We start from the raw sequence: 25,459 nt of genomic DNA on the forward strand, positions 1-25,459 counted from the left end.
AAAGAACGGTGTTCCCCGAACCGCCGACTAAAACTTCAACAGCTCACGGGGACGCCGCAAATCAGGGCTTTTCTCCTGATGGATGTAAAATGATGATCTTCCCCAGGATGTGATCATCCAGCGAGCTCGTTGAATGCGCATTGACCTGCTCAGGACAAGAAGTCATTGGCTGGGTGGCCTGGGATACTGTGACAGCGGCTGCCTCTTGGACGACCCGACGCCCCGGATCGAGCGACTGTCGTCGACCCAGGGCTCCCATATCCGGTGCTTGTTCACGAATCAAGGGGCCTTTTCATTCTCCCACCCTCCTCCAGAGTATTGCTACTCCTCCTCCTTGTCTCCTTCTATCGTGCGCCCGATGTGTAAGTGTCGTGGCAAGGGGAGCATAGGGTGGCGAACGGGTTCACAGGACATGCTCCGTACATGAGACTACATATTTTTTTTGTCCTTGAAGAACGACGGCATGGGAATTCGCACAGAGTATGTGTACTGCCGATTCTTGTCCCTCTGCGACATGCCTGGGCGGACATCTAGCACTTATACCGCGAAAAGGACATGTACACACTCACACACACGGCGAACAAGTGGTCCTAGCTCACTATCACAGCCGCCTCAGGAGCAAGGACATGTCTAATGCCTGTCGGGGCATGGGAGCAGCTGACGGGTTGGATTGTGACGGCTCGAACGTTTGACGTCATTCAAGAACGCTGGACTTTCTTGGAATTCTCGCTCAGGAATTTTCTCTCCTTTCGGCCTGAGAAATCAGCGACGCTCAGCATTAGCCAGGAGCCCGACAGCTCGGAAGAGCGAACACGACGGAACTTATGTAGCTAAATTGAGAAAGGAACACAATGTGACCCCCAGCAGAATCATGTGATCCAAGCTTTGATGTGCAGCTGAAGTTTGGCTTGGCTAATGTCGCCAGACATCCATCCGAGCGCCCCGTGCGCTGTGTGACTTGGGTGATCGATCAAGGAGGCCGTTAAGTAAAATGAAAAGAAAGGGCTGTTCGATGCTGTGACTCGGCCAGAAGGAAAAGACGGGCACTCTCTCAATCATCACATAATCTCATGTCACATAAACACCATCCAATGCCAAAGCCTGGAGGCATAAATAGGTATTTCTGCAATCGCGGGTGATTGCAACGGTCGCATCATCAAGAAAAGATGTGAGGAAACGAAAGTAAACATCCAACGGTAGCGAGAGAAAATTACCTGGTAGCTCGTAATGCGGGACGTTCGCCCGAAGTAACCCGTAACTAAATGGCTCGAGGAGTTCGTGGAGTCAGCAGACCCAGGACGTCATCATCGCAACGACTCATCTCAGACTTCAGCCGCCATTGTCTTAACTTGGGTATATTCGGGCGTCGTTCAGCGGAACATGGCGGTGAGCCGACTCCTCTCTCTCTCTCTCGCCTGCGACCAGCTACGGAATGCGTGGCCAACGTAACGAGGGAAACTTCCCGTCGCAAGCATCTACCCGGGCGCTTAAACGCTAACTGACGCCTTTTTGCCCCAGCCCCTCATTCGCGTAGCAACTGCCCTCAAGACAGAAGGCAAAAGTGGCAAGATGATCTTAACCGCCCGCTCTGATCGTCGATTGATGGGCATTTGTGGTTGTGAGTTTTAAACCGCCTGGTTCAAAAACTATTCCATTTTCTTTTTCTGGCTAAGTGGCGAACTACATCAGGCGTTGGGTTGCCGCTCAAATTTCGTCTTATTCCGTTGAGCCCAGAGAAGGAGTTCCATAAAACTACTCCGTAGCCAGGTCATGAGACACATCCTAGCGATGTTCCCGGTCGTTGAGATCTGACCTTTAGCGCCCATGCCACTGCTCAACATCTCCGAGAAAACCTCGAATTTCTCGTGATAATCCTCCGTAGTGCTTTGATCGATTCTCTCGGCGTAAAAGCAACAAACAAGAAAAGAAAAGAAAATTGGTGCCAGGTGGGAGTTACTCCATCTTACTTAAAATATAGGTATGTAACTGGGGTTTAAGGTTCGCTCACTTTTTAGATCGAACCCTCCAACTCAAAAGCCGTCTTGTCATTTCCTCTGGTTCTGGCGGCGTGGTCGCATAGGTGTAGTCGGCTCTAGGTGAAGCGCTGTTACATTTCATGCATCGTACAGTCACGTACCGGGCGGTAGTGCTTGCTTTATACGCTGTGCGATCGAGATCATCCGCTTGTGCGAATGTCAATCAGAGAGTTAACCACAGTGCTACGGAGTACTTGTCTCTCTTTCCCCGATTCGTCAATATGCCTATTTTTGATTTCTGTCTGGCCTTGAGATAAAATTGGCTTATCTTACTAGATTTGTCTCCTCTGTACACGGCTCGGGCCGATGCACGTCTTCGAAAGCGGCTTGTTGTGGAATGACATCTTTGACACAGGGAACTGCAGGAGCTGCCGCACATCTACATCGCTATCACCGCATTGAAAAACTACCTACACGAGGACCACTCAAGGTCGAAAGAAAAGCCAACATTATGCACCACGATTTTTGAGGAATCATGTTAGTGTCTCACTCTTAGCCGAGAGAAGTAGCTCGCAATCATGTACTCCATGGATGCATGTACGTACATTCATACATACAGTACGGGGTATATTCTTCGGGCGCCTCGTCCATATATGTACCGTAACTCCGTCCACTTCAACACCGGTCGGGATATTTTGGACGTACTCCATCCATGTTCATTCACTATTTCCATATGCTTAGAAATGTAGATTCCGGAATAGACCAAGCATCGTGAGTCTTCCCAGTGGCCAGACCATACTCTTGGAGAGGGGGTCTGGAGGAGGAGGCGAATATACTTTGTACTGATAGTATGATGTAATCTCCCGATAAGCCCTCGGGCTCGAAGTAGAAAGGGACCGTCGCCAGCGAGAGTGGCGGCGAGCGGAGTCAGTCAATAGGAACAGATAGAATGGCATAGGGGTCTGGAAAAATTTTCTGCCCAGGGTAAAGTCCTGAGCATCTTGGCCCGTATCACAGAACCGGGCTCCTCGGCCTGTTCGGTGCCCCGGCCGCTTGCCCAGGCCCCAGAGGCATAACCTAGAGAGACGAGAATTTGGGGCCATGGGTAGACTTTGTGCGGGAGGGATTGTTGACCGTAAGAAGTTCTCATCCAACTTGGGATATTCGATGCATAACCGCATCGTGGAATGTTGTCAGGATCCACGCTCTTGAAGAAATATTAATATTGGAGAACAGTGTTGCTGCATGCATGGCGAAAAGCCCTTGTTTAAAAAAAAGAAAAAGGCACAGCGCAGCGACTGACCAAACATAAAAGGAAAAAGGGCCACGTCCAAGCAAGGTATTTGAGGTGCTAGGCCCGGCAACTTCATACTTACAGAGGTACCTCCATGTACAGTACAGCGTGCATATGTATATGTACTCCGTATGTGCGTTTGTAACTGTACAAACAGACAGCAGCACTAATGCAAACTGTGCGTTCCCGTGCAAAAATTGATCTGTGGGAACCAACTGCTGAGCTTTGCCCAAGCCCGGCCATTATGCGACCGTGCGGTCGTCCTGCGACCGGTCTTGGCCGGTTCAGTTGTGAAGGCGATGGAATGCCAAAGCCTAAAAACAAAAAGACGTTATCAAAGCTAGCTACAATAATCCACAAGGACACACCATTTTTTTTTTTAAAAAAAAAAGTAAAAAAGATATGTAATATCGACAGCCCAGACCAGTAGGCAAATCCTCGTTTTCTGTGGAATGTTGCACAGAGAAAAAAAGAGAGACGTGGGTTTTGATTCAGCCTGTGCCTGGATCCTTATTTTCCTCTTTATTTTCGTTTTTGCTTTTTTTTTTTTTGGGGCCTTTTGTGCTTGTGCGTTCTTACATCTCGGGGAGCAGCGAAAGGGGTTGTGCAAGAGTCATCTCTCGAATACCACCAAGGGCCATGGTCGACAATTTCCATCACATCAATAGTGCGTGATGGGCTTCAGCTCCCTCGATCTCGTGAGGAGCCCGGCGGCAAAAGGGAAGGGAAAAAAAAAAAAGGACCTCATTCGAATCGTCGTAGTCAGTCAGCACAGGACGTTCTCCATTCCTGCCCTACCCCTCTGCTACCCCTCTCGATGGCCATTCGCCCGTTGCAGTCGCCCTTCCCCGACCAATGGGCGCCTCCCGGCCGGCCTCTCGCTCAGCCAGATGTGACACCTCCCACCGCGAGCAGAGAAACCCGCCCGTGCTCTGTGTAGGCCAGAAGTACCAGGTACATCCTGTCCGCAACTCCCCAGCTAACCCCCAACGCAGCCAACACGGCAGCCGGCCAATCACGTTGCCACACCGTATTTGGCCTGCACATGCGATTTCTTCACAAAGCAACGGACAGGGATGCTCTGCGTGCGCTGATTGGCCGGCACTTTAGAAAATAGAGTTTCGTCACAGAAACGTAATCACCACACTAAACTGCATACAGCAACCGTACCTTCTTTGCGTGCATTGGGGCCCACTGGCAGCGCAGTCCCTGATTGGTCGCCATGGTCTTCAGCGAAGGGAAACTAACCTGTGAACGGGCTGTGATGTCTGCATCCCGTACATGGGTGCAGAAGGGGAACCTGCGCATGAAGTACCAGTCAGCGCAGGACGCTCGATGTTCTGTTAGCAATCCTGACCAGGTGATACATCCTTCCCAAGTCCCCACTCCCGGCATCGTAGACGTTTCTGCATCGCCATGGAAACAGGGAATCGTGCCCGTACTCCGTACTGCCCTCGTAACGGGCAGGCCAGAAAACGCCCACCAACGTCACCCCATTTGTCAGGCCACGGGTCACCACGCTCTCACAGGTAGTGACTTTCCCTGTCTCGTCACAAACCGACTCCCTGCTCTGCTCCGGATAGGCCTTCTTTACAAATATCTCCAAGCGCCCGCTTACCCGGCCTTGTCCAGCCCCCCCCCACACACACACACACACACATATACTCGCATACATCCACACACTCCCCCCCACCCCCCTTCGAGGATCTGCATCGGGGCGAGAAGGGATCCTCACTTCCTCAGATATATTATCGACCGCCTCGAGACCTGCATTTGTCTGTCGAACTGCATCTCCCTCCCTTCTCCGGATATACACTAGACCGCACATAGGACCGGCAACGGTTGACCTGCTTGCTTCCCCTACCCCAATTCCCATAACCCTTTCTTTTTGTAGTGCTCTCTATCTTCGTGCATCGTTCATTCGGAGCATGGACGTTTATTGATTTCTTTCCCGCTTCGTTTTTCTCTTTCTCTTCCGGTGGCCCTTGATTCACGGCTTTGACCCGATTTCATCATGGTAGGCAAATGCAGAAGACGGCCCGGATAGGAACATCGATTGGCTGACGATCCGATTCAGGAGTTCACATACCAACTCTCGCAGCCCCAGCAGGGAGTCCTGATGCTGCAGAAGAACACAAATCCGATCACTCTTTTTCCTAGACGTTCCTCGTTCAATTCACGGCCGCTCTCTGAAGCAACGGAAATCCTGGACACCGATTATGAGGTTGAGTTCTCCGATATCGAGTCCCCCAGAAGAAGCATAGAATCGGTGAGTAGAATCTTCCTTGATTGCCCCTATCATGACATCGCCTCTGACCCCCAGAAACAGCTGGAAAATGACAGTGCAACAACTCTGTCCACACCAGACGACCTGCCCACCCCAGGTGCTCTGGATACATCGTTCAAGATTGGTTTGGGCCCCAGTAAACCCGTCCAAGGGCCGTCTGGACCACACCTTTTCAGGTCATCCCTGGATGCATCCGTAGCTGGCAAGTCAGACGATAATGACTGGCACTTTCCCTCATCGCCGGATGAGCTGGATGACGTAAGGAACTCTTCAATTCTCTTGAATGAGCGGATATTCGACGCCAGACCTCCAGTCGAAGAATTCAGACCAGCGAGTAGTTTGAGCGTTTCTCGAACATCTCCCCACCAGGATGTTACCGATGTGCGAGCATGGACGCCAGCCCAAGTGGCTGAATGGATGTACGAGGCCGGTCTTGAAGACATGGTCGTTGAGCGCTTCATCGAGAACGATATCTCTGGTGCTGTCCTCCTGGATCTCCAAATCGAAGACCTCAAGGAACTGGACATTCAATCCTTTGGAAAACGTCACGGTCTGATGAACATGATTCAGAAACTTCGCTCTGGTACATCTACTCGCTCGATTGAGAGGTCCTCCTCCCGGCTCAGCAGATCTTCATCGACGCGCAGAGGAGATAACAGGGACCACACGATTCGTTCCCCTATGAGCGACAGAGGTAGTTCCCGCCAACGCCGAAATCGAGTCATTTCGGAGAAAGACATAATTTCACCAGGAGAATCCATCTCTATCGTGGCAATTGAGCAGTTAATTCCCAAGCCCCACAAATGTTCCAAGGGAGAGAACTGCCCAAAATATCAGAGACGGCAGCGCAAAATCGCCCGTTTTGCAAAGGAGTTTCCGAATGAATTCACACGGATAAGTGGAGAGCATATTTCCGTACCTCTGGCCAGCCCAGCGAAGACGGAACACGGCCTTCGCCCAAAGTCTGATGCTACTCCTTCTCTTGTTGCTTCGTCTGATGTCCTCGGACCATCACAACTGCCGGAACTCAAACTTAGTGCCGAAAACTTGAATGGAGTCCAACCCCGGGATCCGCAGGAAAACGTCCGCCAATTCCTGAATTTCCAACATATGCACAACCCAGTGCAACCTGAGTACAACCAACCTCCCCTGGAGATGTTCCCTCCCCTATCCCCTCCAGCTTCGTCTACACCCCCCGCAAACATGACCACTCAACTTCGTAGTCTGCCAAGGCTGGTAATTCCTCGGAGTTCTTCTGCAAACAACACCTTTTCTCCAGATCGAACCATCACCCCATCAATGGGGCTGCCACACATGGGCTCTGCAACTGCAACGCAAGAAACGAATCCATTCCACTTTGGTCAAGACGTGTACCGCCATGTTACTCCCTTTTCGGAGATGGACGCCCCGATCACCGCGATGCCGATTGAACCGCTGGACCGTGATGCTTCGCAATCGGTACCCCCTAATATGAGATATGGTACCTTGCACTCACCTACTGGCGACTCAATCTATCGCTCGCAATCCGTACGACCCGATCATCACCGTCGACGTCCATCCTTTACAACAATGGCCCCTCTTACAGAGGGCAGAGTACTCCCTCCTATTGATAACCCATCGGAGCTTCGACCGGCTCTTCTCGCCAAACCCCACACGCAGGGACTCTTGGCTTCGAAGTCAGCTACCGAATCCGGAGGGACCCCTACGTCCTCGTCAAAAGATAACGAGGTCGCCCACAGTGGGTGGATGAAGAAGAGGAAAACCCGCCTTTTACGTCATGAATGGCAGGATGCACACTTCACCCTCAAGGGCACCGTTCTGGCCATGCACAAAGATGAGCGTGACTCTCGAAGCCTTGAGACGATTGACGTAGACGATTACGCCGTCGCTTGTTCATCGCTGGCGAGCAACTCCAAACTTACAGCTGCATTCAAGAGGTCGGCCCTTCGCAAGGCAGCAAGTCTCTCCCAGAACGGATATCGAGGCATGGATGAGACTGCCTTTGCATTCTCTTTGGTTCCCGCATCGGGAGAAAAGAAGTCGCTGTTCCTCGGATCGGGTAAAAGCCATCATTTCGCCGTGAAGACGAGGGATGACCGAATCAACTGGATGCGAGAGCTAATGCTCGCCAAAGCTCTGAAAAAGGGCAAGGAAGGAGGAAATGAGATCTGCGTCAACGGCAACGTTATCTAAACGCTGAGCGCATCGCCGCATTCCTCTTTCCAATAGCGCCCTCTCCCGATAAACGGGACATCTGTATATACCTCCTTGCCCGTACAGAATACGGCCGCCATTCGTTTGCATTGTGTTCTCCTTCGGGGTTTTGACCTGGCGCCAACGCTCTAGATCTCACTTTAAACCATAACGACTGATGACGACATGCCATGTTTCCCTTTTTTTTTTTTTTTTCTCCTCCTTTTTTCTTTTGTTTTCGATTTTTTTTTTTTTTTTTTTTTTTTTGGATGGGGCCTTTTATATGTCCTTTTTACCTTTTGTTGCAGAATACCCCTCAACTCTTGTATTTTTGCGCTCCTTGCTTATTACATCTGTTCGTGATTAGTTTTATTTTCTTTCGTGACGGCCTTATCAAATTGGGGGGCCATTTGTTGTCGAGATACCACTGACCACCGTCTTTTGTCTTTGTCGAAAAGATTGCTGGGCATTCTTCTCTTGCATATATTAGTGACTACCCTTTTTTTCCTTTTTCTTTTTTTGATTTTAAGTTTACCCTGCAAATGGGTTTAGGAGTGGTAACAGGATCGATAGTCTAGGGAATGGAATAAATATCGGGATGACCGAAACACAGCAAATTCATGGATTCGCATCTAAGACAAAAGTGGAAAGTAATCCCTTAGCGATTCGCAATTGGTCAGCTTGGGGGCCAGGAAGAGTCGTAATGTACGGACAAATTTAATACGCTTTGATATCGCCGTTCCCAAATCAAGTAAACGTGACGCCCGGCTGCATCAAGCCCCGATACAGCTCCTCCAAAACGTCTCTTTTCCTCTTCCGTTCCTCCATTTCCGTTTCCTCTCGCTCGGCTTCGATCTCGTCGATTTCTTCCTCTGTCCTCGACGCCCAGCACCTAATCGTGCCATCGCCATGTCCCGAAAACATCTCCATCCCCTCTCCAGCCCCGCCGTTTCCGCGCCAAGTCAACGTATTTATCCGTGCCGCCGTCAGCGCTGAGGGTTTCCCGATTGCTCGCATCCGCTCTCGCGATGGGATGCCGGGGACTTTTAGATGCGTGACCAATTCACCTTCATTGCGGATGGAAAAGATGAATATTTCGCCGCGGTCGTCCGGGTCGGAATAATTGGGCCAGAGGAAAAACGGGGCTTCTTGGGCAGAGACGTTGTCTGGGACGACAAGAGGCGCACGCTCGGCAAGGTGCATCGATGCACTGTTGCGGATGCGTGGGCCGAAGTGGACAAGTGTGTTGGCGCCGGTTGTCGCGTCCCATACTCGTAGACGCGAATCTTGACCGGCGGTGATGATGAAGTCGCCCTGTGGACTCCAGCGGACGCCGGTGACGGCGCCGTTGTGAGCGCGAGATCCACGGGCGAAGGGTTTCCGTGGATGGAATGTAGGTGGCGCGGTGGGCGGTGGGAGAACGCCCACGGCGTCATCCATGTCGAGGGAAGCAATGGTGGAATTGTGGCCGCCGCGGCGGACGTCGAAGATGAGAACACGGTTGTCTTTTGAAGCGGAGGCGATTAGGTGGGGGTTATGAGGGGCCCATTGGACTGATAAAACGGCGCCTGTGTGGCCAGGGAGGGAGTGGGTGGAAAGTCCGGAACGGAGATCAAGGAGACGGACGGCTTTGTCCGATGTTCCGACGCCAATGAGGAGGTGAGAGGACGGATGGGAGGAAAGGGAATGGGAATAGGGCGTTGAATGAAGGGAAAAGGTATGGACTGGAGTGATTTCAGATTCGCCAATCGACGAGAGTTTGAGGGTTGTGTCGTGGGATGTGGTGAGCACGGTTGCTGGCGTCGGGTCAAAGGGATAGATTGAAATTGAAGTCAATGCGTGCGTGTGTGCTGATGTGTTCGATGATCTATAGAAGTTCGGCATTAAGGTCATTTGATTTGATAGACGCGTTAATTAACGTACTTCGAAACAGATGCAATCGACCTATGGAGGTGGGTTGACTGCGCTCCACGGCTTTCGAAGTCCCACAGGTGGACGGACGCATCGGCGCCGCCAGAGACCATGCTAGAGAATAAAACCCATCAGAGTCGTATATCGAAAATCAGAGGCTACTGCTTAAAAAAAAAAAAAAAAAGAAAAGAAAAAAAAACATACAAGCGTCTATCATAGTGATCGATAGCCAGCACATTCACGCCTGCTTTGTGTGCCCACACTTCATCGCCATCTGTGGTTGATGCTGACGCGCTTGAGAATCGAATTCCCGGCGCTGGCGCGAGGCACTGGATGAGTCGCGAACATTGCGCCGCGTGGAAAGATGAAGGGCATATAGATCCTTGAGATCTATTTAAAAGATATGAATTCATTCATTAGAGTGGCCTGCGATGTCGTGAGGAACGCGTTAACGCTTGGTTTGCTGTCAGCGGGATGAAAGGTGCGCGGGTTTCCACCCTGTCTTGTCGGGATTTTGTTGGTCCGAAAACCCCCTAGTGGACATTTCCAAGATCTCACAGCAGCTACTCTCTAACCTAACTAGGAATTGTGTGAGAACTTGTAATCCAAATAGAGAACTGTTGAAGTATTGTAGGATTTCTATTACCCTCCTGAAAATACTTTCTTTTGGAACATGAGCTCAGTTGTAGAATGTAACTAAAATTTGAAGTATAAGATTAGCGATTTTATTCCAAATTGAGAGGACTGGCAAGGATACCCCGCTAGCAGATCTCAACCCCTGCCCACTCAAAGCATGTTGCAGTAACTGGGGCTTCTGTGGCGTGTTCCCGGCGCACTGCGATATCCACGCGCCCGAGGGTGGTGGTCCGGGTAGTAAGAAGAAGGGATACGACAGCACATGTGTCTCCAACTGCGGCACAGATGTCAAACAGAACTGTGGCCCACCAACAACTTTATAGTGGAAAGACAACCTTCGCGGTTTTCGCAAGATCAAGGTGTATGCAGAACTCAGGTGGGCCCTGTTTTCCAGAAATACCTGTTGTATACTGGCCACACAATCCTAGAGCTTGTCGCCATTGTAACCCTGTGAGTATAATCTTTTGGAAACAGAGGTAGGAAGTTGACTTCTGGTTCACACCTTAGTGTGTCATGAAGCTCATTCAGTGTTTGCAGACTGATCTTTGCTGTATAAGACAGCTAATAATAGTGGGCATTTTGATGTTTATGATAATATGGGTTGGGGAACATTGACGTTAAATCCACTGCCGGATCCCTTTCCAGTGTTGCCTGAATTTCAGCATAAGATCTCTGTTCCATTGCCGCTGCTTCGGGGTTGGAAGGTGAAAGGGCTCGTGTAGTAATCTCACATATTTACCTGTCGCGGCAGAAGCTGGAGGAGTCTTTAATAGTAGGATTGCACACGAAGGCAGGATCGTGTAGAGATTTCGCGGCGCCTTACCGTCCTTCTCGAAATCGGTCCACTCGGTCCATCACGTGCTCACCAAGCATGTCGGGACGGCCCGTTACTTAATTACTCCGGCGTAGATCAGACTGAGAGCTCCCAGAGCAGCAACACCTCTCCCTATCCAAGCGACAATGTCGTCACACAGGCATCAATCATCTCTTGAGGGAGTTTTGGATATTTCGGAACCTTTCTCGCTGACTCCGCAACAATCCAGCTCCGCGAGGAGCCTCCTTGATATACTCATCAAGGACTATGGCCTCGAACGAGCAACAGAGAGGGGTTACAAGCCTGCGAAATTGATACATGTCATGCTTGACTTTATCTCTTCAAAAGACTCATTCTTAACTCTTTTCTTCACATTTCTGCATGAGAACTTGGCTGGTGTTACATCTAACATTACCTTGGCTCTATCATACCTTTAGCATTTCAGTTGTTGGGAGCCGGCCGCACGAAGTGCCGTGATGGGTGCTCTTGAAGAGTTTGCAGACTACATGGTTACTCAGTTCTTTCTTCCATGTGTGTTTATGATGTCTCCTACTTGCAATCACTTTCTAACTCAAGCAATTCAGTTAGGGCCTCATCCATCAAGACACCGCAACCAACGCCCACCATGTTGTCTTCAATAGAAGCATCGACCGCCACCGGCACAAAACAGCGTATATCTGACTTGAGACATGATTGCCTCGTCCGTGATCACCATCGATGTGTTGTGACTCGGAAATTTGATATAACAGAAGCCAGAAGGCGTTATGAAAGGGACAAAAACTGTACAGATGATGATGGAGAGCTTCTTGAAAGAGAGCAACGTGATAACTTCCAGTATCTGGAAGTCGCCCATATACTGCCTCATTGCCTAACAAAGGTTGGTTCTGGGGACAAAGATTTGGTATGAATAAGCCCCTGCGGCATCTAGGATTTCATTAACTGGTCTTAAGACTGAGTCAAAAAAGAATGTACTCCGAATTCTGGACATGTTTGATACCGGCATCACTCACCTTATTGATGGCCTGAAGATTGACAGCCCATCAAATGCTCTCACACTAACATTTGATAACCACCGGCTCTTTGGTGAATTCCAGATGTATTTTGAGCCTACAGGCAGGGCGTATGAATATACAATTCATTCTGTCGAGAGTGGTCTTCTGAGCAATCCTTTCTTCCCTGTCACTCGCACCCTGACGCTCAGCCCCAACCATACAATTGATCCCCCATCTCCTCGACTTCTAGGCATTCATCGGGCCATCTCACTTATCCTAAAGCTCATCCCGCTTCCTATCATCCCGAACCCCTGAGTGACTGTAAATTTCATCCTCTATATCCTCTAGCGCGTTGTTCGATTTTCTTCCAGGGAAAAATCCACTTGGAATTGTTGCTGAAATCCTATAAAATGGGCACTCAAAGGTGACTTCGCGTTCCGGCCCGCCACCCTCGAAAATCGCGAGAATACAGTATTCATCCGCTGCAATACCTCCTTCAACAAGGTATTCATCATGGTGATTCCGTAGCTTTTTTCGAGGATCTGGCCCGGTGTCAGAGTACCCAAGCGTATATGCAACCTCCTTCGCACTGTACACGCCAGCCAAACTCTTTGCCCACAAGGCAATCACCACGATGTCCTTTTTCTCATCGCCCTCCAAATACTCTTGGCGCTTCATAACCCGCCTCCAACTGCTGAAGAAAGATAAGAACCGTGTCGGTCTCTTTTTCCATGAAAGACGATCATCGAAGTCCTCCCTTGATGGCACACCACCATGAATTGTGCCCCGTGCACACAAGTAGCCTTCTCTAAAGCTTGTGTTAGCACGGCACTCGGCGCGAAACAGAACCGACGGTTTTGTGCCAGCTGATAATGGAGAGAAGGTCATCTTGATCTAGAATACTGGACTTTATTCGCAGATGACTCAAAATGTGTACAGAAATGCCCTTCTTTCTCTTACAGACAGAGATCCGTTTTCAAACCCAAAAGGAAATGATGAACTTTTGTGACGTTTCGTGACTTCTGAGTCACTTGCATATCACGTGATAACATGGCCATCATTCCGAATACAATACAGAGAATGTACGGAGTACAGATGGTATCAAAACCGGTCTCAATGCTAGGACCTTGGCAGTGGGGCTGGAAAACAAACATCATGTGTGTGGAGGTCAAACCAATTTTGAGACTGACTGTAGCTGTTTAGTTGCTTGGAATCAGGCAACGCTAATACTTTGAAATACGAGGCAGCCGGCGGAAATTGTGTTTTTTTAACTGAAAATTACGGAGTAGCTTGGCGAATGACAAGCACGTCATCGGCTCCGGATAAACTCAGGCCGAGATATCATTCCAAGTGGACCGACCTGGGCAAGGTTCGTTGGAGTGCTCGATGGAGCACGACAAGTAGATCTCGTGGTGAAGCATGCCATTGCGATGAATCAAGAAAGCGATGTTTTTGAATCGATAGAACACAATGCAGAGGATGCTGCTCCCCAACCCCGGAAGCGTTATGCAAATGTTTACGATGCGGTTGCTGGTATGGTACCTGCATTGTTGGCTCGGCCTTGAATTGTTTTAGACGGCTAATTTTTCTTTTCAACAGGACGAGTGTCGACTCAGGAATTTCGCTTAGCGCCATCTCTTGATAGCCGCAATTCTCTTCCCAGCACATTTCACTCTGTCCCTCCGGATGAAGTTCTATTTCGCCGCTTAAGTGCGCCTACCAGATACCAGGAAGACGACATCTACTTCGCCAACGAACGTCTTCCACCGGATCAAACTCTTCCAGATTCAGACCTACTGAAAGCCATACATACGTACACCTCGGACTTCTACTCTAGCGCAACTGCTGACCGTGGCCGATCGACCTGGTTGAGTATGGACGAAACCGCTTTGATTGCGATGGGAATTCTTCTGGAAGAAACTGCCGTAGAGGCATTGGGGGAAACTGGAGATATGGTGTTTGTCGAAGGAGAAGAAGTTGTTGGCACTGACGAGCCTGGTTATGAGTCCGAAGTTAGTATAACTTCAGGCCGGCGGTCCGTTCCAAGCACATTGGGGTTTTCGGGCGCGGAAAGAACGCGAACGACGGGCGTTGGAAGAAGCGGGGATGAATTGGTTGGAATGAAAAGGAAGAAGCGCCGATTGAGCAAGTCTGGGCGAGCGAAGGACGATGCTGTGCAAACTGACGGTGAGGACATTTAAATCGCTGCATACGCAAGTGCAAACAGTCCGTCTCGACCGGCACGTTCAGCGATTATGTCTCATATTCCATGAACATGGTGATAACACAATCGTGAGTACTATGTTTCCGATGTAGTTGAGGTACATGTTGCAAATTTGCTCCCGTTTCCTAAAAAGGAAATTTTGAGCCTCTCCCCCTCTCTCCGAGGCTTTTCAACGACGTCGCCTAGAACTGGACACTTCATCACCCTTCGTCAAAGAGAGTTTCCAATGTATAGAGTATAAGTTAACTCCCTTACAAAGATGGTGGGTTTTTCTACCTGCTGAATCGACATCAGCGATTTCTCCTGATTAGCCCTAGCTAACGAATACCATAGGGCCCATCCAAGTCTTTGCCTCCAGCTGCCAAGCAAGCTCTTATTCTGACTCATTTACGCTCAACACGTACCTGCCACACCCTTAAAGATCTTGAGAAAATGCTTCCATCTGTTGCATCGATCAACAGCATGCAGATTAAGGACTACATCCAAGCCCTTGTGGACGATAACAACGTCCGCGTTGAGAAAATCGGTAGCGGGAATTGGTACTGGGCTTGGGCTGGAGAAGAGAAAAAGGCACGAGACAAAATACGGACCGGGTTAGTCAAGGAATTGGATAAGATTAACAAGAGCGTTGCCGAATTGAAGAGTAAGATCGATGTGGCAAAGGCTGAGATTGGTCAAGGCGCGGACGAAGAGGCTGAGAGGACAAAGTTGTTGGCAAAGAAGGAGACCATGGGAGCCGAAGTCTCGGCGTTGAGGGAGGAGCTTGATCAGTATTTAAACGGCGAGGCTGGTGGGAGCGTTGATATGATGGAAGCGGATATCAAGCGCTGGAAAAGCGAAGCAGAAATGTGGACGGACAATATTTACATTCTCGAGGGATACTTGAACAAGCTGACTGGCGGCGATAGAGAGATCCTTGAATTTCTGAGGAGAGAATGTTACGGCGACGAGTACGTTGAGGGAGAAGGGCTGTCAGAGCTTTAGGTAGGTATGGTCTATCAAGTCTACCCTGTGAGATGATTCTGTTTACCATGAGATGGCTAATATCTCTAAGGAAAAAACAGATATGCATTTGAAGCTTTCATATTTGTCGTTATGTGCTGTATGTATGAACAGGAGAATCATACATGGCATTCATTTCTTGAATTCATCCAATTTTCCAACCCTTCCGTATGTGCCACCCTGTTTATTTTAATTCCAAATAACGCAGGAAAATCGACAAAATCATTAAACAAAAAATTAATTCACCTCCACGAACTTCTTCTCATAGTCCGAAATTGCCTGCACTTTTTGCGCACTCGCACTCTTCTGGTCGAATCGATACGTTAGCCACTCGCCGGCTAACTTCTTCGCCAATTCAATTCCAATAACCCTCTGTCCAAAGCAGAGCACCTGCGCGTCATTACTCAAGATCGCTCTCTCCACGCTGAACGTGTCGTGGGCCGTTACGGCCCGGATTCCGGGGACCTTGTTCGCGGAGATGGCTACGCCTAGACCTGTTCCGCAGATCATGAGTGCTCGGTCGACTTTGCCATCTTTGATCAATTGGGCAGCTTGAATGGCAACGTGTGGATAGGCGGTCTTGTCGGTGATGGAAGTGACACCGACATCCGTAATGGAAGAGACGAGAGGATTGTTGGAGAGGTGGGCTTTGAGGGCTTCTTTGTAGGAGACACCGGCGTCGTCGCAGGCGATGGCGAGACGGAGAGGTGGAAGTGGGGTTGCTGCCATAGCTGCGTTTGGGACTCAGATGGTGCTGCAAAGTGTCTTAAGCTCGGGTTTTTTATTTTCTCTGGATTTTGGCTTGATTTTTGCGGGGATTGAGATTGATATCAAGTATTGCAGCAAGGAGGATGCTTGTTATGACTAGAGAACAGATGGAAGGTTGGCAAGAATATTACGCTTCGCAAGATGCATAGAGCCCTTAGATTCTTATTCATCAAAGAAAATTCTTTGATCTGGAGCACTCTCCACCTGGTGGATGATACAAAATGATACTCGCGATGGTCCCCATCCCAAGTCTCATGTAATTCTGGAGCTTGGGCCACCCTGGTTCAGCGCTAACTAATACAAAAATGGGTTGGCCAGTACGGTATTCTTATCGATAATGTAAGTTTCGCCGGTGCTGGTATGGTACAGGCCGGTATGGTGGGTGATATGCGCCGTGCATCCGAACAGCGGGATGCCGTTTTCAGAAGTTCCGGCGGTGTTTTCGGAATCTCTGATGTCATACCACTAGGGCTGATCAACGGCGGTACAATACAAAACCGTACTCCGTACTTCAACTTTCATATTTTCTCATGCTCTTCTGACGCTTGAACGGGGTGCCAGTTGAAGGGTCATATTTTGCTCTTAAGCACTGTTACCGAATGAGGATCCCTTTTGCAGTGGAGAACTACATGAATCCTTCGACTCTGATAATCCAATGCCTTGCGTCAGGATAAGAATGCTCTTATTTTACAGTCTTAAAAATGGGCAGGGCAGAAACATCTGCTAGAAGATGATCCCTAGAAGGCTGGTCCTTCCCTCAGCTGCAAAGCTACAACACCTCTTTTACATCATTCTGCTTTTGGGCTTCGTATGTATTCGGGACTCTTACTTCAAAGGCTTGTTGACCGATCTCACTCGGTACGAGCCCATTCAATGTTCAGATTAGCCTTGCTCCTGAGTTAGCGATGAACACGCTTACAATATGTATCCTACCAAAGCTGAGGCACCAAGATTGATCGAGAATGCCAAATTTATGTATGAATAGCACTAATATCAAACAAACCTCAGCTAACATGCTCCCGAAGCTACCAATAGCTACCGTTGAGGATAGGGTTAGCACTAACATAGTGTTGTCTGCTTAGGCTCCAGAATTTTGAAACAAAGGATGATCGAGAGACAGCCTTCGGATGGAAAGGGGTTCGAAGGCATTTTGTACTTTATTTCTATTGGTGTCAAAATGCTGAAAGATTTATTTACTCTTACTCCGTACAGTTCATACAGAGCTTCACCCAGTGACATCACAGATGAGGGACTACAAGAAGCAAACAAGATACTGCGCAGGAACACCTATACACACTGAATCTCAGGGCCTCAGCATTAGAAACAGAAAGCCTTTTGTAAACTAATAATTCTTGCCTTGCTCCATATCACATTGGGAAAAACCCACAGTTCTTCCTTTTAACAATATTACTGAATGGCGTGTAATTTACCCCGCGCCCGGTAATATATATGTCACCATCAAAGCTGGAACCCATGGGCTGTTTGACGGGAACTCCGTATCTAGCATAAGTGCGACTCGGCTTTTTTTTTTTTTTTTTTTTTTTCAGGTTTAGAGTGCTGAAGTATTCTACGGAGTACTACAATATGCTTTTATTGTAATGGTTGCACTCTGCGCTCGATTTTTATTGGCATACAACGCAAAGAAAACAAAACTTGCTTGGAAGGCTCCTGGGAATTTTCCAATCGAAGAAAACCAAAAAGACACAACACAGGTAGAAAATCAATTGACACTGAAGACCTCATCACCATGGCATCCGCACTGGCAGGGCCTCGTTTTCCCCCACTGCCAAAAACGCTCCTCATCATCTCTTTGAAAATGTACTTTACGCCCTCTCGAACAATCGACTATATCCAAGGCCTCCTAGAGCCCCGGAACGACATCATACGGCAAGAGAATAGATCCAAACTCCTTCTCGCTCTTATTCCAGATTTCCTTACCATATATCCCTGCTCTGAAGCAATTAAAGAATTTGAATCCAACCTTGCCGCTCCACAAGATGCAGACACACCACCCCCACTTCTCCTCGGTGCGCAGGATTGTTTCTGGGACAGCTTGGGTCCTTATACAGGCGAGATATCCCCCGTCTGCTTGCGAGACATGAATGTTTCAATTGTCGAGCTTGGACATGCAGAGCGTCGCGCCATATTCGGCGAGACAGACCAGCAGGTTGCACGAAAGGCCGCCGCGGCAGCGGACCAGGGTCTGATCCCGCTGGTGTGTATTGGGGAAGTTTCCACACTGGGACCAATCATGTCAGAAGCGATTGGTCGCGCGGTGGGGGAGTGCGAGGCGCAAATTAGACCGGTGCTGGAGGCGCTGCCGCGTGATGCGCCGGTGATTTTTGCCTACGAGCCAGTGTGGGCCATTGGGAAGCCACAGCCCGCCGGGGTTGACCATGTTGGTGCCGTTGTGTCGGGAGTAAGGAGTGTTATTGAGAGAATTGATAGACATAGGAAAGGGGAGGTTAGGATCTTGTATGGCGGGAGCGCGGGACCGGGACTATGGGGGCCAGGGGGGTTGGGAAAGGAGGTGGACGGGATGTTTCTGGGCAGGTTTGCACATGATATTGAGGGTGTAAGGAAGGTGGTTAGGGAGGTGGAAGAGAGTTTGAGATAGGTACTCGGGCTCTAACAAGCCTTTTCCGCTGCGAGACCCGCCCTCCACCCCTTTGTTTCGTGTGTTGCCAAGAAAGCCCTTCCGCTCAGACCTGGACCCGCCGACAGCCGGGTCTCGCGCTAATTCTAAATGGGCTTAGCCTCGGATGCAACATGATTTGCCGACTTCCAGGGCCAGCGGAGTCCCTGGATTACTCAGCAACAGCCCCCAGAGAGCTTCCATCCGATTCTTTGGGCATCTGCGGGCATCGCGCGGCCGGCTACACCCTCGACCTGTTTGCTCAGCAGGGAAGATAAAAAAGTAATATGGAGATGATGTGCACGGCTCTTTGTTTGCTGAGGTAACACTGGCCGCGGAGAATGTCGCGAAAGGAGAAAGTGGTCTTACCTTGCGACCTAAGTTTTATTTGGATGGCACTGTCACATTGGCAGTAGAAGAGCGAGCAATTTGTTCCTTTGCCATAGGACGGCGTCGTTCTAACAACTGCGGTGAGGAGACTGTGTTTTCTCCCAGCACACATTGAAATTTGCTCCTTCTACGGAGTGCTCCGTACCGCACACCAGAGTGGCGTGCATACAATCAGATACCACAGATTCAAGTTACACCATCCTGCTTCAAACGAACACACTAGGGCGCCATGGCGTATGAACTCAAGGCGAAAGGCAATGAGCGGTACAAGGAGGGGGACTATCAAGGAGCGGAGGAGCTATACTCGCAAGCGTGAGCAACCCTCCCGTGGCATGCTTTTGATTCATTCCCCCGCTTATTTGGTCTCTGATAACTCACATCTCATGCAGAATCCAGAAGAACTCCCATGAGCCTGCCTTTTTCAACAATCGTGCCCTTGCCCGCATCAAACTTGAATCGTGGGCTGGTGTCGAGCATGATGCACGCATGGCTATGGAGCTCTACGGGCCTAAGGACCCCGCCTCCCTCAAGTCGCAGTTTTATCTCGCACAGGCGCTCTTAGGGCTCGGACGCCCCTCGGAGGCATGTGAGGTTGCTCTCGCTGCGTACAAGATCAGCCTGGAGACCAAGAGTCCGAATTCGGAGCCATTGTCGAACACGATATTAAGGGCTAAACAGGCTATTTGGGCGGCGAAGGAAACGGCTAGATTAAGGGAAGCAGACGAGACTCTAAAACAGCTAGAGGGGCTCATGGAGGCAGAGTGTACGAAGGAACTTGAACAGCTGCGACTGCAGTTTGAGGCGGGTGAGATAGGGGCGATTGGATATGCCGAGGACCAGCGGATATTGCGGGCGGAGGCACAGAAGAAGGTGGATAATGTACGAGAAATATTCGCAGCTGCCAAAGGGGATGATATGAAAGAAAGGGTGAGTTTTTTCTTTCCTCTTTTTTAAAAAAAAAAAAGCCAAAAATTAGCGTTATCCCGCCTCCAGCGATACCCCGAGATGCTGAATTCACGAATTCTTAGGTTGTCCCCGATTATCTCATCGACAGCATTAGCTTTGAGATCATGCATGACCCGGTGGTCACTCAATCCGGCCATTCCTTTGACCGAGTTAGCATCCTCAAACACCTCCAACAAAACCCATTTGACCCCATCACGCGCGTGCCGATGTCTGCCAAGGATCTGCGGCCGAATTATGCATTGAAAGCCGCCTGTGAAGAGTTCTTGCAGAAGAACGGCTGGGCAGTGGATTGGTGATTACGAGTCTCATTGCACCTTTTATCCCCTTTCTGGATTTTTTCTATTTCCTTTATGCGTGTGCACTCTATCCTTCTCACTTTGTATCTGTACAAAATACCCTTCATACTTAATGTTTTGCATAGCTTTGGGCGTTGTTTGCAGGCTGCTTTGGCTGGTTTATCCATGTGAATGTGCTTTTGGGCATATGACTCTACTTATTCCATACAGGAATGACTTATAATCAAGCATCTTTGCTACCTTGAGGACCCCTAGAGCCTAGCACCAAGTTGGAATCCCTCAAGAATTTCAGCCTCTGGCATACAACAATCCCTTATCCTTGCTATTGTGCATGCCAGTTGTAATGTAAACACCACAGAGCCACGTGTTTAGTTCTAAGAATATAGAATCAACCCCTGACTGCTTGGATGTTTGGAAAGTACCATTTTTCGTCTCAACAATTTGGAGGGGAACTCTTCGGGTGGAAATGTCATCATCTGCCGCGTGACCGATGCTTTTTACCCCTCCCCCACCAAATATCAGCGCATCCCCCCCAGCAGAGCCACACGCACGCCGGCGAAGGAAAAGGTAGGATTTCCAGCGCAGCCTTTGCTTTTTTTTGTTTACTTTATTATCTTAAGTGGCAGTGCAACTATATATCCTGGCTTTTGCTGTTATTTCTGCCATATATTCCATTTCCCGGTCCTCCCAATTTGCAAAACCCTGGCTAAAGTGTCTACCCTAACGCGCAGTTAAAAAGACCCGTTCGTATCTAGAGCTATTTCCAAACAAGAACACGGAAGATTTAGAAGAGCAGGCCGTGACAGGAATATAACAATGACTGCGAAAACCCCCGAATTCGAAGCCGCTGTGGAAGCGAGCCGTAAGCTCCTCGCCAAACCGACTGACGACGAGCTTCTCATGGTAAATACACCAATCTTCTTCCCATTTCTTCCCTGATCCAATCATCAACCACGTCTTCCATAAAGCAATGAGTGGAGCAGAAAGTAGAACGAATAAGCTAACATATATTTTGCTACCGATATAGCTCTACGCTCTCTTCAAGCAAGGCATGCAAGACCCGCCCTTTGAGACTGCCCCGGTCCCAGGAACTTTCGACTTCAAGGTATTCCACTCTCGTCTTCCTCTTTTTCTTCCCTCTTTCCGCCTTTCTGCATCCAGTTCTCAAGTTTCATCCCTCTTTGCTTTTCCTTGCTGAGCTCAAATTCGTTTGATAGGGCAAGTACAAATATAACAAGTGGAAGAGCATCGTCGAGGAGGGTGTGACTCCCGAAGAAGCACAAAAGAGATATGTCGAATTGATCGAGAAATTGAAGGCCAAATACGGTTACGATGAGTCGAAGGAGCCGGAGCAGGTTGGCAGATAAGGACGTGTCTGCTTTCTTATAAAACTAAATATGGATGAATTGCGGCCCTCGAGTGAGGGTTGACTGCCCCCTTGAAGGGGTCAATATCGGGATTTCGAACCGTACTCAGTGGGGATAAATGCTTATTGTCTTTTATGGAGAGGATTGGATCTTTCATGGCCGGTGCTTTGTTAGCTTGTGAATCGTGACTATGGGCCAGAGAGATACTACCACACAGCACGCTGACATATAGACATTTTACACCCGCGATACATGAAGTGCATATTCCCCTGTTTTGTTTCTTTTTCTTTTTCTTTTATTTATTTATTTATAACACTTTTACTGGCCTTGGTCTTCTATTTTGAAAAGGTTAGCCTGTTTGGTAAAAGAATACTTCTGTCTCTATGGGATAAATAACAGCTCTAATAATTATACACGGAGTGAGTCATAAAAAGAGTTTCAAGGCACTAATCTCTGCGTCATCCCTCTTCCCAAGTCTGACCTAACCAATCCGGCTCTGTGTGTGTTGCTGTGGCGCACCATGGGATATCCCTAGAGGAATAGGGCTTCAGGGGAAGATTATATGGCATCCGGAAGCCGACGAGCGTTTTCCACGCTTTGGACTTGTCATCTCCTCGCGATGGCTCTTCCAGCTCTAGCCTTTCCACTTCTGATAGGCAAGGAGCATTTTGCCTAAAACAGGGTATCATCTGTGCATATTCACCTCTTTCATATGCCTTGGATAACATTTTATCATCACGATCAGCCGTTTGAGGATCGTTAAGGAACAAATCCGGCCACACCAACACCCCAATCTCCCAGCTACAGACCCTGACTTCCTGATTTGCATTGATCGCTGCACCCCATGCTTGAGTGGATAAATTTGCAGATGTCACCATTGCCCAGTCTATCGTGCGCATATCTTCGGCGTCTGAGAAACGTATATAGGTCTTTATATGTGGTGCGGCTCGGCGACGCCCGGCTTCCCGCACAAAGGTATTATTCGGCGTACTCTCGTCAAGTGTAACCGTACTTGATACACTCTTCTCAATATCAGCATTTTGGTTGTTTTCGCAGTCACCAGCCCAGTGACAGAGGTAGGGCCGCATATAATCAAACTGCTTTTGCTGTGCTGCGCTTTGAAGCTTCATGTGAATTGACCCGCCGGATCTGTAACCATTTAGAGACCTGCGAATCTCATCGGGGGTGGGAAATATAATTGAGAAGCGGGCAGCTGCCGAAGGAGGACAGAGAGCATTGAAAAAAGTGTCTTTAAGCCATTTATCCGTTTGGCCAAGAGACGCTATGGATGATATCTAATATTCCTTCAGAACTTGAACAGTTTCTTGTAGATAGGCAATTTAGTAGATGGAACTAACCTGAATAACAATTCGTGGTTTTTCCGGCTCACATGACAGCTGTTTATGGGTCGGTATCTGGCGCAACACGTCCTGCACTGCGGGCCAGCCCCATATGGTCTTCTTCTGTGAATCAAGATTCGGGATTTCTTGTCTTGAAGGAACGCTGGCGATCAATGCAGCACGCACTTCATCAAAGTCGTATTTCTTAAGTTGCTCAACTAAGGGGCCTGTCTTTTTTCGGCCATAAGCATCTAGGTAGGCGAGGATGTCTCTTTTAAATCGACGTCCACTGCCAATAATACCAGAAATAGACTGGTCGTAGTCTCTGTCTAATGGCAATAATGGAAGCAGTGGTGATCTCCAGACCCCTTGGCACATGTTTGCCCAATCTCCTGGGATCATGTTTGCGGTATGGATGATAATTCTGCAACACATCAACATCCGGGTACAGTAGCACAAAGGACTATTACTTACTGTGCGCAATCATCATGTCGTATCAAGATCATCATTTTCGAATGGTGTGTGCCGAATGGCTCTGGCATGTATGCAATGATTGGTTCCACATTTTGGTAACGGGCACAAGCTTCCTATCGTCATGGGTCAGCACGTCAAAGTATAGATAATATCAAAACAAGGAAACAGGGAGCATTCACGTCGATATAAATTCTATTCGCAGAATCCTTCTTCCAAGAACCGTGAACAACTCGGATCCTAATTAGATTTTTCACATCGGGATCAAACTGTTTCATTAAAAAGTCGATATCAAAAAGATAATTGAACTGCCAACATTCCTTGATCAAGGGGTCACCGAGAATATCCTGCAGCGTTACAGTGTCGCAATTATAGGTAGATTTCTCGGATAAGTCGCGTATATGCGTAAGCTGCACAGGAGAAGAGATAACATTCAACCCAGTTTTGATCCCGATGGGTTCTGAGTGGTTTGCGCGGGGTGCCTCCGAGGGCAATGGCCTTGCCATCGCTTCTTGCCGCCGGGATAATGCAGGGGGCGTTATTGGCCGACTTAGTGACGATAGTGACCGACTTCCCTCGCCATCGCAGCTAACATTTTGTTGCGAAGGCCAACCAGAGTCGTGGGATCGCTTCAGCCGTTTGGCAGAGCGACCATTACTGGGGCCATCCTGTTCCATTTCTACCCTCCAAAGGCCGTGCTTCAAATGAGTAGTAGAGCACAGTCCTTTTTCAATTTCCCCCAGTCTGTGAAACGGATGTTATCCCAGTCCGCAATGGGAAAGCAGCGGTTCCCATCAATTAGTTTTGCGACGGCTCTAATAAAGCCTCATTAGACAACAGATTATAATTTCGGTTCATGAGCTGGTCTAATTCCATGGATATGCTCCAACAAGAGCATGCCCTGGGGATTGTCTCGTCGGCGGAGAGGAGCTTTGGTAGGCAGAACGTGATGTCGCTTTGACTTTCTTAGCGTTTTGTGGGGTCTTAGCGGCGAGGCAAAGTTACCACGGAATACGAAAACCTTAACTATCTTGTGCTCCTCACCACACCGACGTCTCCTCTTCACGCAGGCTAGTGCAACAACGCTGAACTCGGCCACTTCGCACCGCTTAGCTAGTCAGTCACCGACTTGGCATAGAGCTGGCTATGAATCCCTCATTTCTACGAGCGGGCTGCTGGCCTGCGGTTCAAGGTAACAGCGTGTACCCAACCAATCAACTTGGCATTCATTAACTCATATCAAAAGGATTGGAGGATCTTAGGAGGGCTATCACCGAAAGATTGCGGAGTCTTCCCGGATGAGAATTGCCAAGCTGATTTACGTCTCCCGGAGCGGATTATTGGCCGTGAAATGCGGTTTGCAGAATGCTAAAATATGGGTCACAAAGTTGGAGAAACGCGGAGGCGAACGCATATGTTTTGATTCCACCCATCCGCCCCAAACCCAGCTGAGGGACAATTCTGGAATCCTTCTGTCTCAGTTAACATTCATGAATATGGCCGTTATGCGAACATGCCGAATATACAATATCAAACACCGAGTGTCTCGGGCGAACCTACATATTTGGGGGCCGCATGTCAGGAATCTCTCAATACCTTCCTCTCACGGCACTCGATGACTCGGGAATGAGGATATGATTGTTGTTTGCAATCTCTATTCAGGCCTTTGTCTGGACCATGAACTGGTGGCAGCAGAGCAACACTCCCCACACTAGTGTCCTGATCCCCGAATGAAACCATGCTAGACTAGAAGCTAGGATGGACATACCATTTTCGTCAAAGTGTATGGATAGCTGCGCTCCATCTTGTCATTGTGCCCAGCTTCTAGTTGCATTGACCTCGTTCTGAGGAGCTCGCCCGACTATTTGAATGTTTTTCTGGCTTTAACATCGTGCCA

General features: G+C 48.9%; 11 protein-coding genes across 11 annotated transcripts; 7 read left to right on the top strand and 4 right to left on the bottom strand.

Annotated features, from left to right (window-relative positions):
• Positions 1–5,284: 5,284 nt before the first annotated feature.
• On the top strand, positions 5,285–8,311 carry D8B26_004245 (uncharacterized protein; the record flags this gene model as incomplete). Its single annotated transcript, XM_003065058.2, has 3 exons — positions 5,285–5,287; positions 5,348–7,741; positions 8,303–8,311. The coding sequence occupies 3 exons, from the start codon at positions 5,285–5,287 to the stop codon at positions 8,309–8,311; spliced, it is 2,406 nt and encodes an 801-aa protein (XP_003065104.2).
• Positions 7,432–10,716, bottom strand: D8B26_004246 (uncharacterized protein). Its single transcript, XM_003065059.2, has 6 exons — positions 10,419–10,716; positions 10,308–10,357; positions 9,866–10,240; positions 9,674–9,775; positions 8,464–9,617; positions 7,432–8,382 (listed from the first exon to the last, which is right to left on the bottom strand). Exons 3-5 carry the CDS (start codon positions 10,072–10,074, stop codon positions 8,498–8,500), a joined length of 1,431 nt encoding a protein of 476 aa, XP_003065105.1. The 5' UTR covers positions 10,075–10,240; positions 10,308–10,357; positions 10,419–10,716; the 3' UTR covers positions 7,432–8,382; positions 8,464–8,497.
• Positions 10,717–11,257: 541 nt separating this feature from the next.
• Positions 11,258–11,548, top strand: D8B26_004247 (uncharacterized protein; the record flags this gene model as incomplete). Its single annotated transcript, XM_066124429.1, has 1 exon — positions 11,258–11,548. One exon carries the CDS (start codon positions 11,258–11,260, stop codon positions 11,546–11,548), a length of 291 nt encoding a protein of 96 aa, XP_065980510.1.
• Positions 11,549–12,182: 634 nt separating this feature from the next.
• Positions 12,183–12,991, bottom strand: D8B26_004248 (uncharacterized protein; the record flags this gene model as incomplete). The annotated part of the gene is made up of 1 exon (XM_066124430.1): positions 12,183–12,991. One exon carries the CDS (start codon positions 12,989–12,991, stop codon positions 12,380–12,382), a length of 612 nt encoding a protein of 203 aa, XP_065980511.1. The 3' UTR covers positions 12,183–12,379.
• Positions 12,992–13,485: 494 nt separating this feature from the next.
• Positions 13,486–14,533, top strand: D8B26_004249 (uncharacterized protein). The gene is made up of 2 exons (XM_003065061.2): positions 13,486–13,636; positions 13,703–14,533. The coding sequence occupies exons 1-2, from the start codon at positions 13,534–13,536 to the stop codon at positions 14,302–14,304; spliced, it is 705 nt and encodes a 234-aa protein (XP_003065107.2). The 5' UTR covers positions 13,486–13,533; the 3' UTR covers positions 14,305–14,533.
• Positions 14,534–14,759: 226 nt separating this feature from the next.
• D8B26_004250 (uncharacterized protein) lies at positions 14,760–15,311 on the top strand (the record flags this gene model as incomplete). The annotated part of the gene is made up of 1 exon (XM_003065062.2): positions 14,760–15,311. One exon carries the CDS (start codon positions 14,760–14,762, stop codon positions 15,309–15,311), a length of 552 nt encoding a protein of 183 aa, XP_003065108.2.
• A 150-nt stretch (positions 15,312–15,461) lies between these two features.
• D8B26_004251 (uncharacterized protein) lies at positions 15,462–16,251 on the bottom strand (the record flags this gene model as incomplete). Its single annotated transcript, XM_003065063.2, has 2 exons — positions 15,576–16,251; positions 15,462–15,509 (listed from the first exon to the last, which is right to left on the bottom strand). The coding sequence occupies exons 1-2, from the start codon at positions 16,056–16,058 to the stop codon at positions 15,462–15,464; spliced, it is 531 nt and encodes a 176-aa protein (XP_003065109.1). The 5' UTR covers positions 16,059–16,251.
• A 1,500-nt stretch (positions 16,252–17,751) lies between these two features.
• Positions 17,752–18,761, top strand: D8B26_004252 (uncharacterized protein). The gene has a single exon (XM_003065064.2). The coding sequence runs from the start codon at positions 17,845–17,847 to the stop codon at positions 18,712–18,714; it is 870 nt and encodes a 289-aa protein (XP_003065110.2). The 5' UTR covers positions 17,752–17,844; the 3' UTR covers positions 18,715–18,761.
• A 115-nt stretch (positions 18,762–18,876) lies between these two features.
• On the top strand, positions 18,877–20,724 carry D8B26_004253 (uncharacterized protein). The gene is made up of 3 exons (XM_003065065.2): positions 18,877–19,434; positions 19,512–20,049; positions 20,151–20,724. The coding sequence occupies exons 1-3, from the start codon at positions 19,352–19,354 to the stop codon at positions 20,382–20,384; spliced, it is 855 nt and encodes a 284-aa protein (XP_003065111.1). The 5' UTR covers positions 18,877–19,351; the 3' UTR covers positions 20,385–20,724.
• Positions 20,725–21,200: 476 nt separating this feature from the next.
• On the top strand, positions 21,201–21,751 carry D8B26_004254 (uncharacterized protein; the record flags this gene model as incomplete). The annotated part of the gene is made up of 3 exons (XM_003065066.2): positions 21,201–21,287; positions 21,412–21,489; positions 21,602–21,751. The coding sequence occupies 3 exons, from the start codon at positions 21,201–21,203 to the stop codon at positions 21,749–21,751; spliced, it is 315 nt and encodes a 104-aa protein (XP_003065112.1).
• Positions 21,752–22,054: 303 nt separating this feature from the next.
• On the bottom strand, positions 22,055–24,374 carry D8B26_004255 (uncharacterized protein). The gene is made up of 4 exons (XM_003065067.2): positions 23,745–24,374; positions 23,566–23,678; positions 23,110–23,515; positions 22,055–23,046 (listed from the first exon to the last, which is right to left on the bottom strand). Exons 1-4 carry the CDS (start codon positions 24,237–24,239, stop codon positions 22,210–22,212), a joined length of 1,851 nt encoding a protein of 616 aa, XP_003065113.2. The 5' UTR covers positions 24,240–24,374; the 3' UTR covers positions 22,055–22,209.
• Positions 24,375–25,459: the final 1,085 nt, after the last annotated feature.

The sequence above is a fragment of the Coccidioides posadasii genome, chromosome 2, assembly GCF_018416015.2.
Source record: "Coccidioides posadasii str. Silveira chromosome 2, complete sequence".
Classification (NCBI taxonomy): Eukaryota; Fungi; Ascomycota; class Eurotiomycetes; order Onygenales; family Onygenaceae; genus Coccidioides; species Coccidioides posadasii.

Excerpts from the sequence above, each read along its gene's own strand:
- D8B26_004246 (XM_003065059.2), bottom strand. The coding sequence starts at position 10,074 with ATGAATTCATATCTTTTAAATAGATCTCAAGGATCTATATGCCCTTCA. Across the intron at positions 9,776-9,865 it reads GATCACTATGATAGACGCTT|CATGGTCTCTGGCGGCGCCG; the intron begins GTATGTTTTTTT and ends TTTATTCTCTAG. Across the intron at positions 9,618-9,673 it reads TCGATTGCATCTGTTTCGAA|ATCATCGAACACATCAGCAC; the intron begins GTACGTTAATTA and ends GAACTTCTATAG.
- D8B26_004252 (XM_003065064.2), top strand. The coding sequence starts at position 17,845 with ATGGCATCCGCACTGGCAGGGCCTCGTTTTCCCCCACTGCCAAAAACG.
- D8B26_004249 (XM_003065061.2), top strand. The coding sequence starts at position 13,534 with ATGAATCAAGAAAGCGATGTTTTTGAATCGATAGAACACAATGCAGAG. Across the intron at positions 13,637-13,702 it reads TGTTTACGATGCGGTTGCTG|GACGAGTGTCGACTCAGGAA; the intron begins GTATGGTACCTG and ends TCTTTTCAACAG.
- D8B26_004255 (XM_003065067.2), bottom strand. The coding sequence starts at position 24,239 with ATGGAACAGGATGGCCCCAGTAATGGTCGCTCTGCCAAACGGCTGAAG. Across the intron at positions 23,679-23,744 it reads CGAATAGAATTTATATCGAC|GAAGCTTGTGCCCGTTACCA; the intron begins GTGAATGCTCCC and ends CCATGACGATAG. Across the intron at positions 23,516-23,565 it reads CGACATGATGATTGCGCACA|AATTATCATCCATACCGCAA; the intron begins GTAAGTAATAGT and ends GATGTGTTGCAG.
- D8B26_004253 (XM_003065065.2), top strand. The coding sequence starts at position 19,352 with ATGGCGTATGAACTCAAGGCGAAAGGCAATGAGCGGTACAAGGAGGGG. Across the intron at positions 19,435-19,511 it reads GAGGAGCTATACTCGCAAGC|AATCCAGAAGAACTCCCATG; the intron begins GTGAGCAACCCT and ends CATCTCATGCAG. Across the intron at positions 20,050-20,150 it reads GGGATGATATGAAAGAAAGG|GTTGTCCCCGATTATCTCAT; the intron begins GTGAGTTTTTTC and ends ACGAATTCTTAG.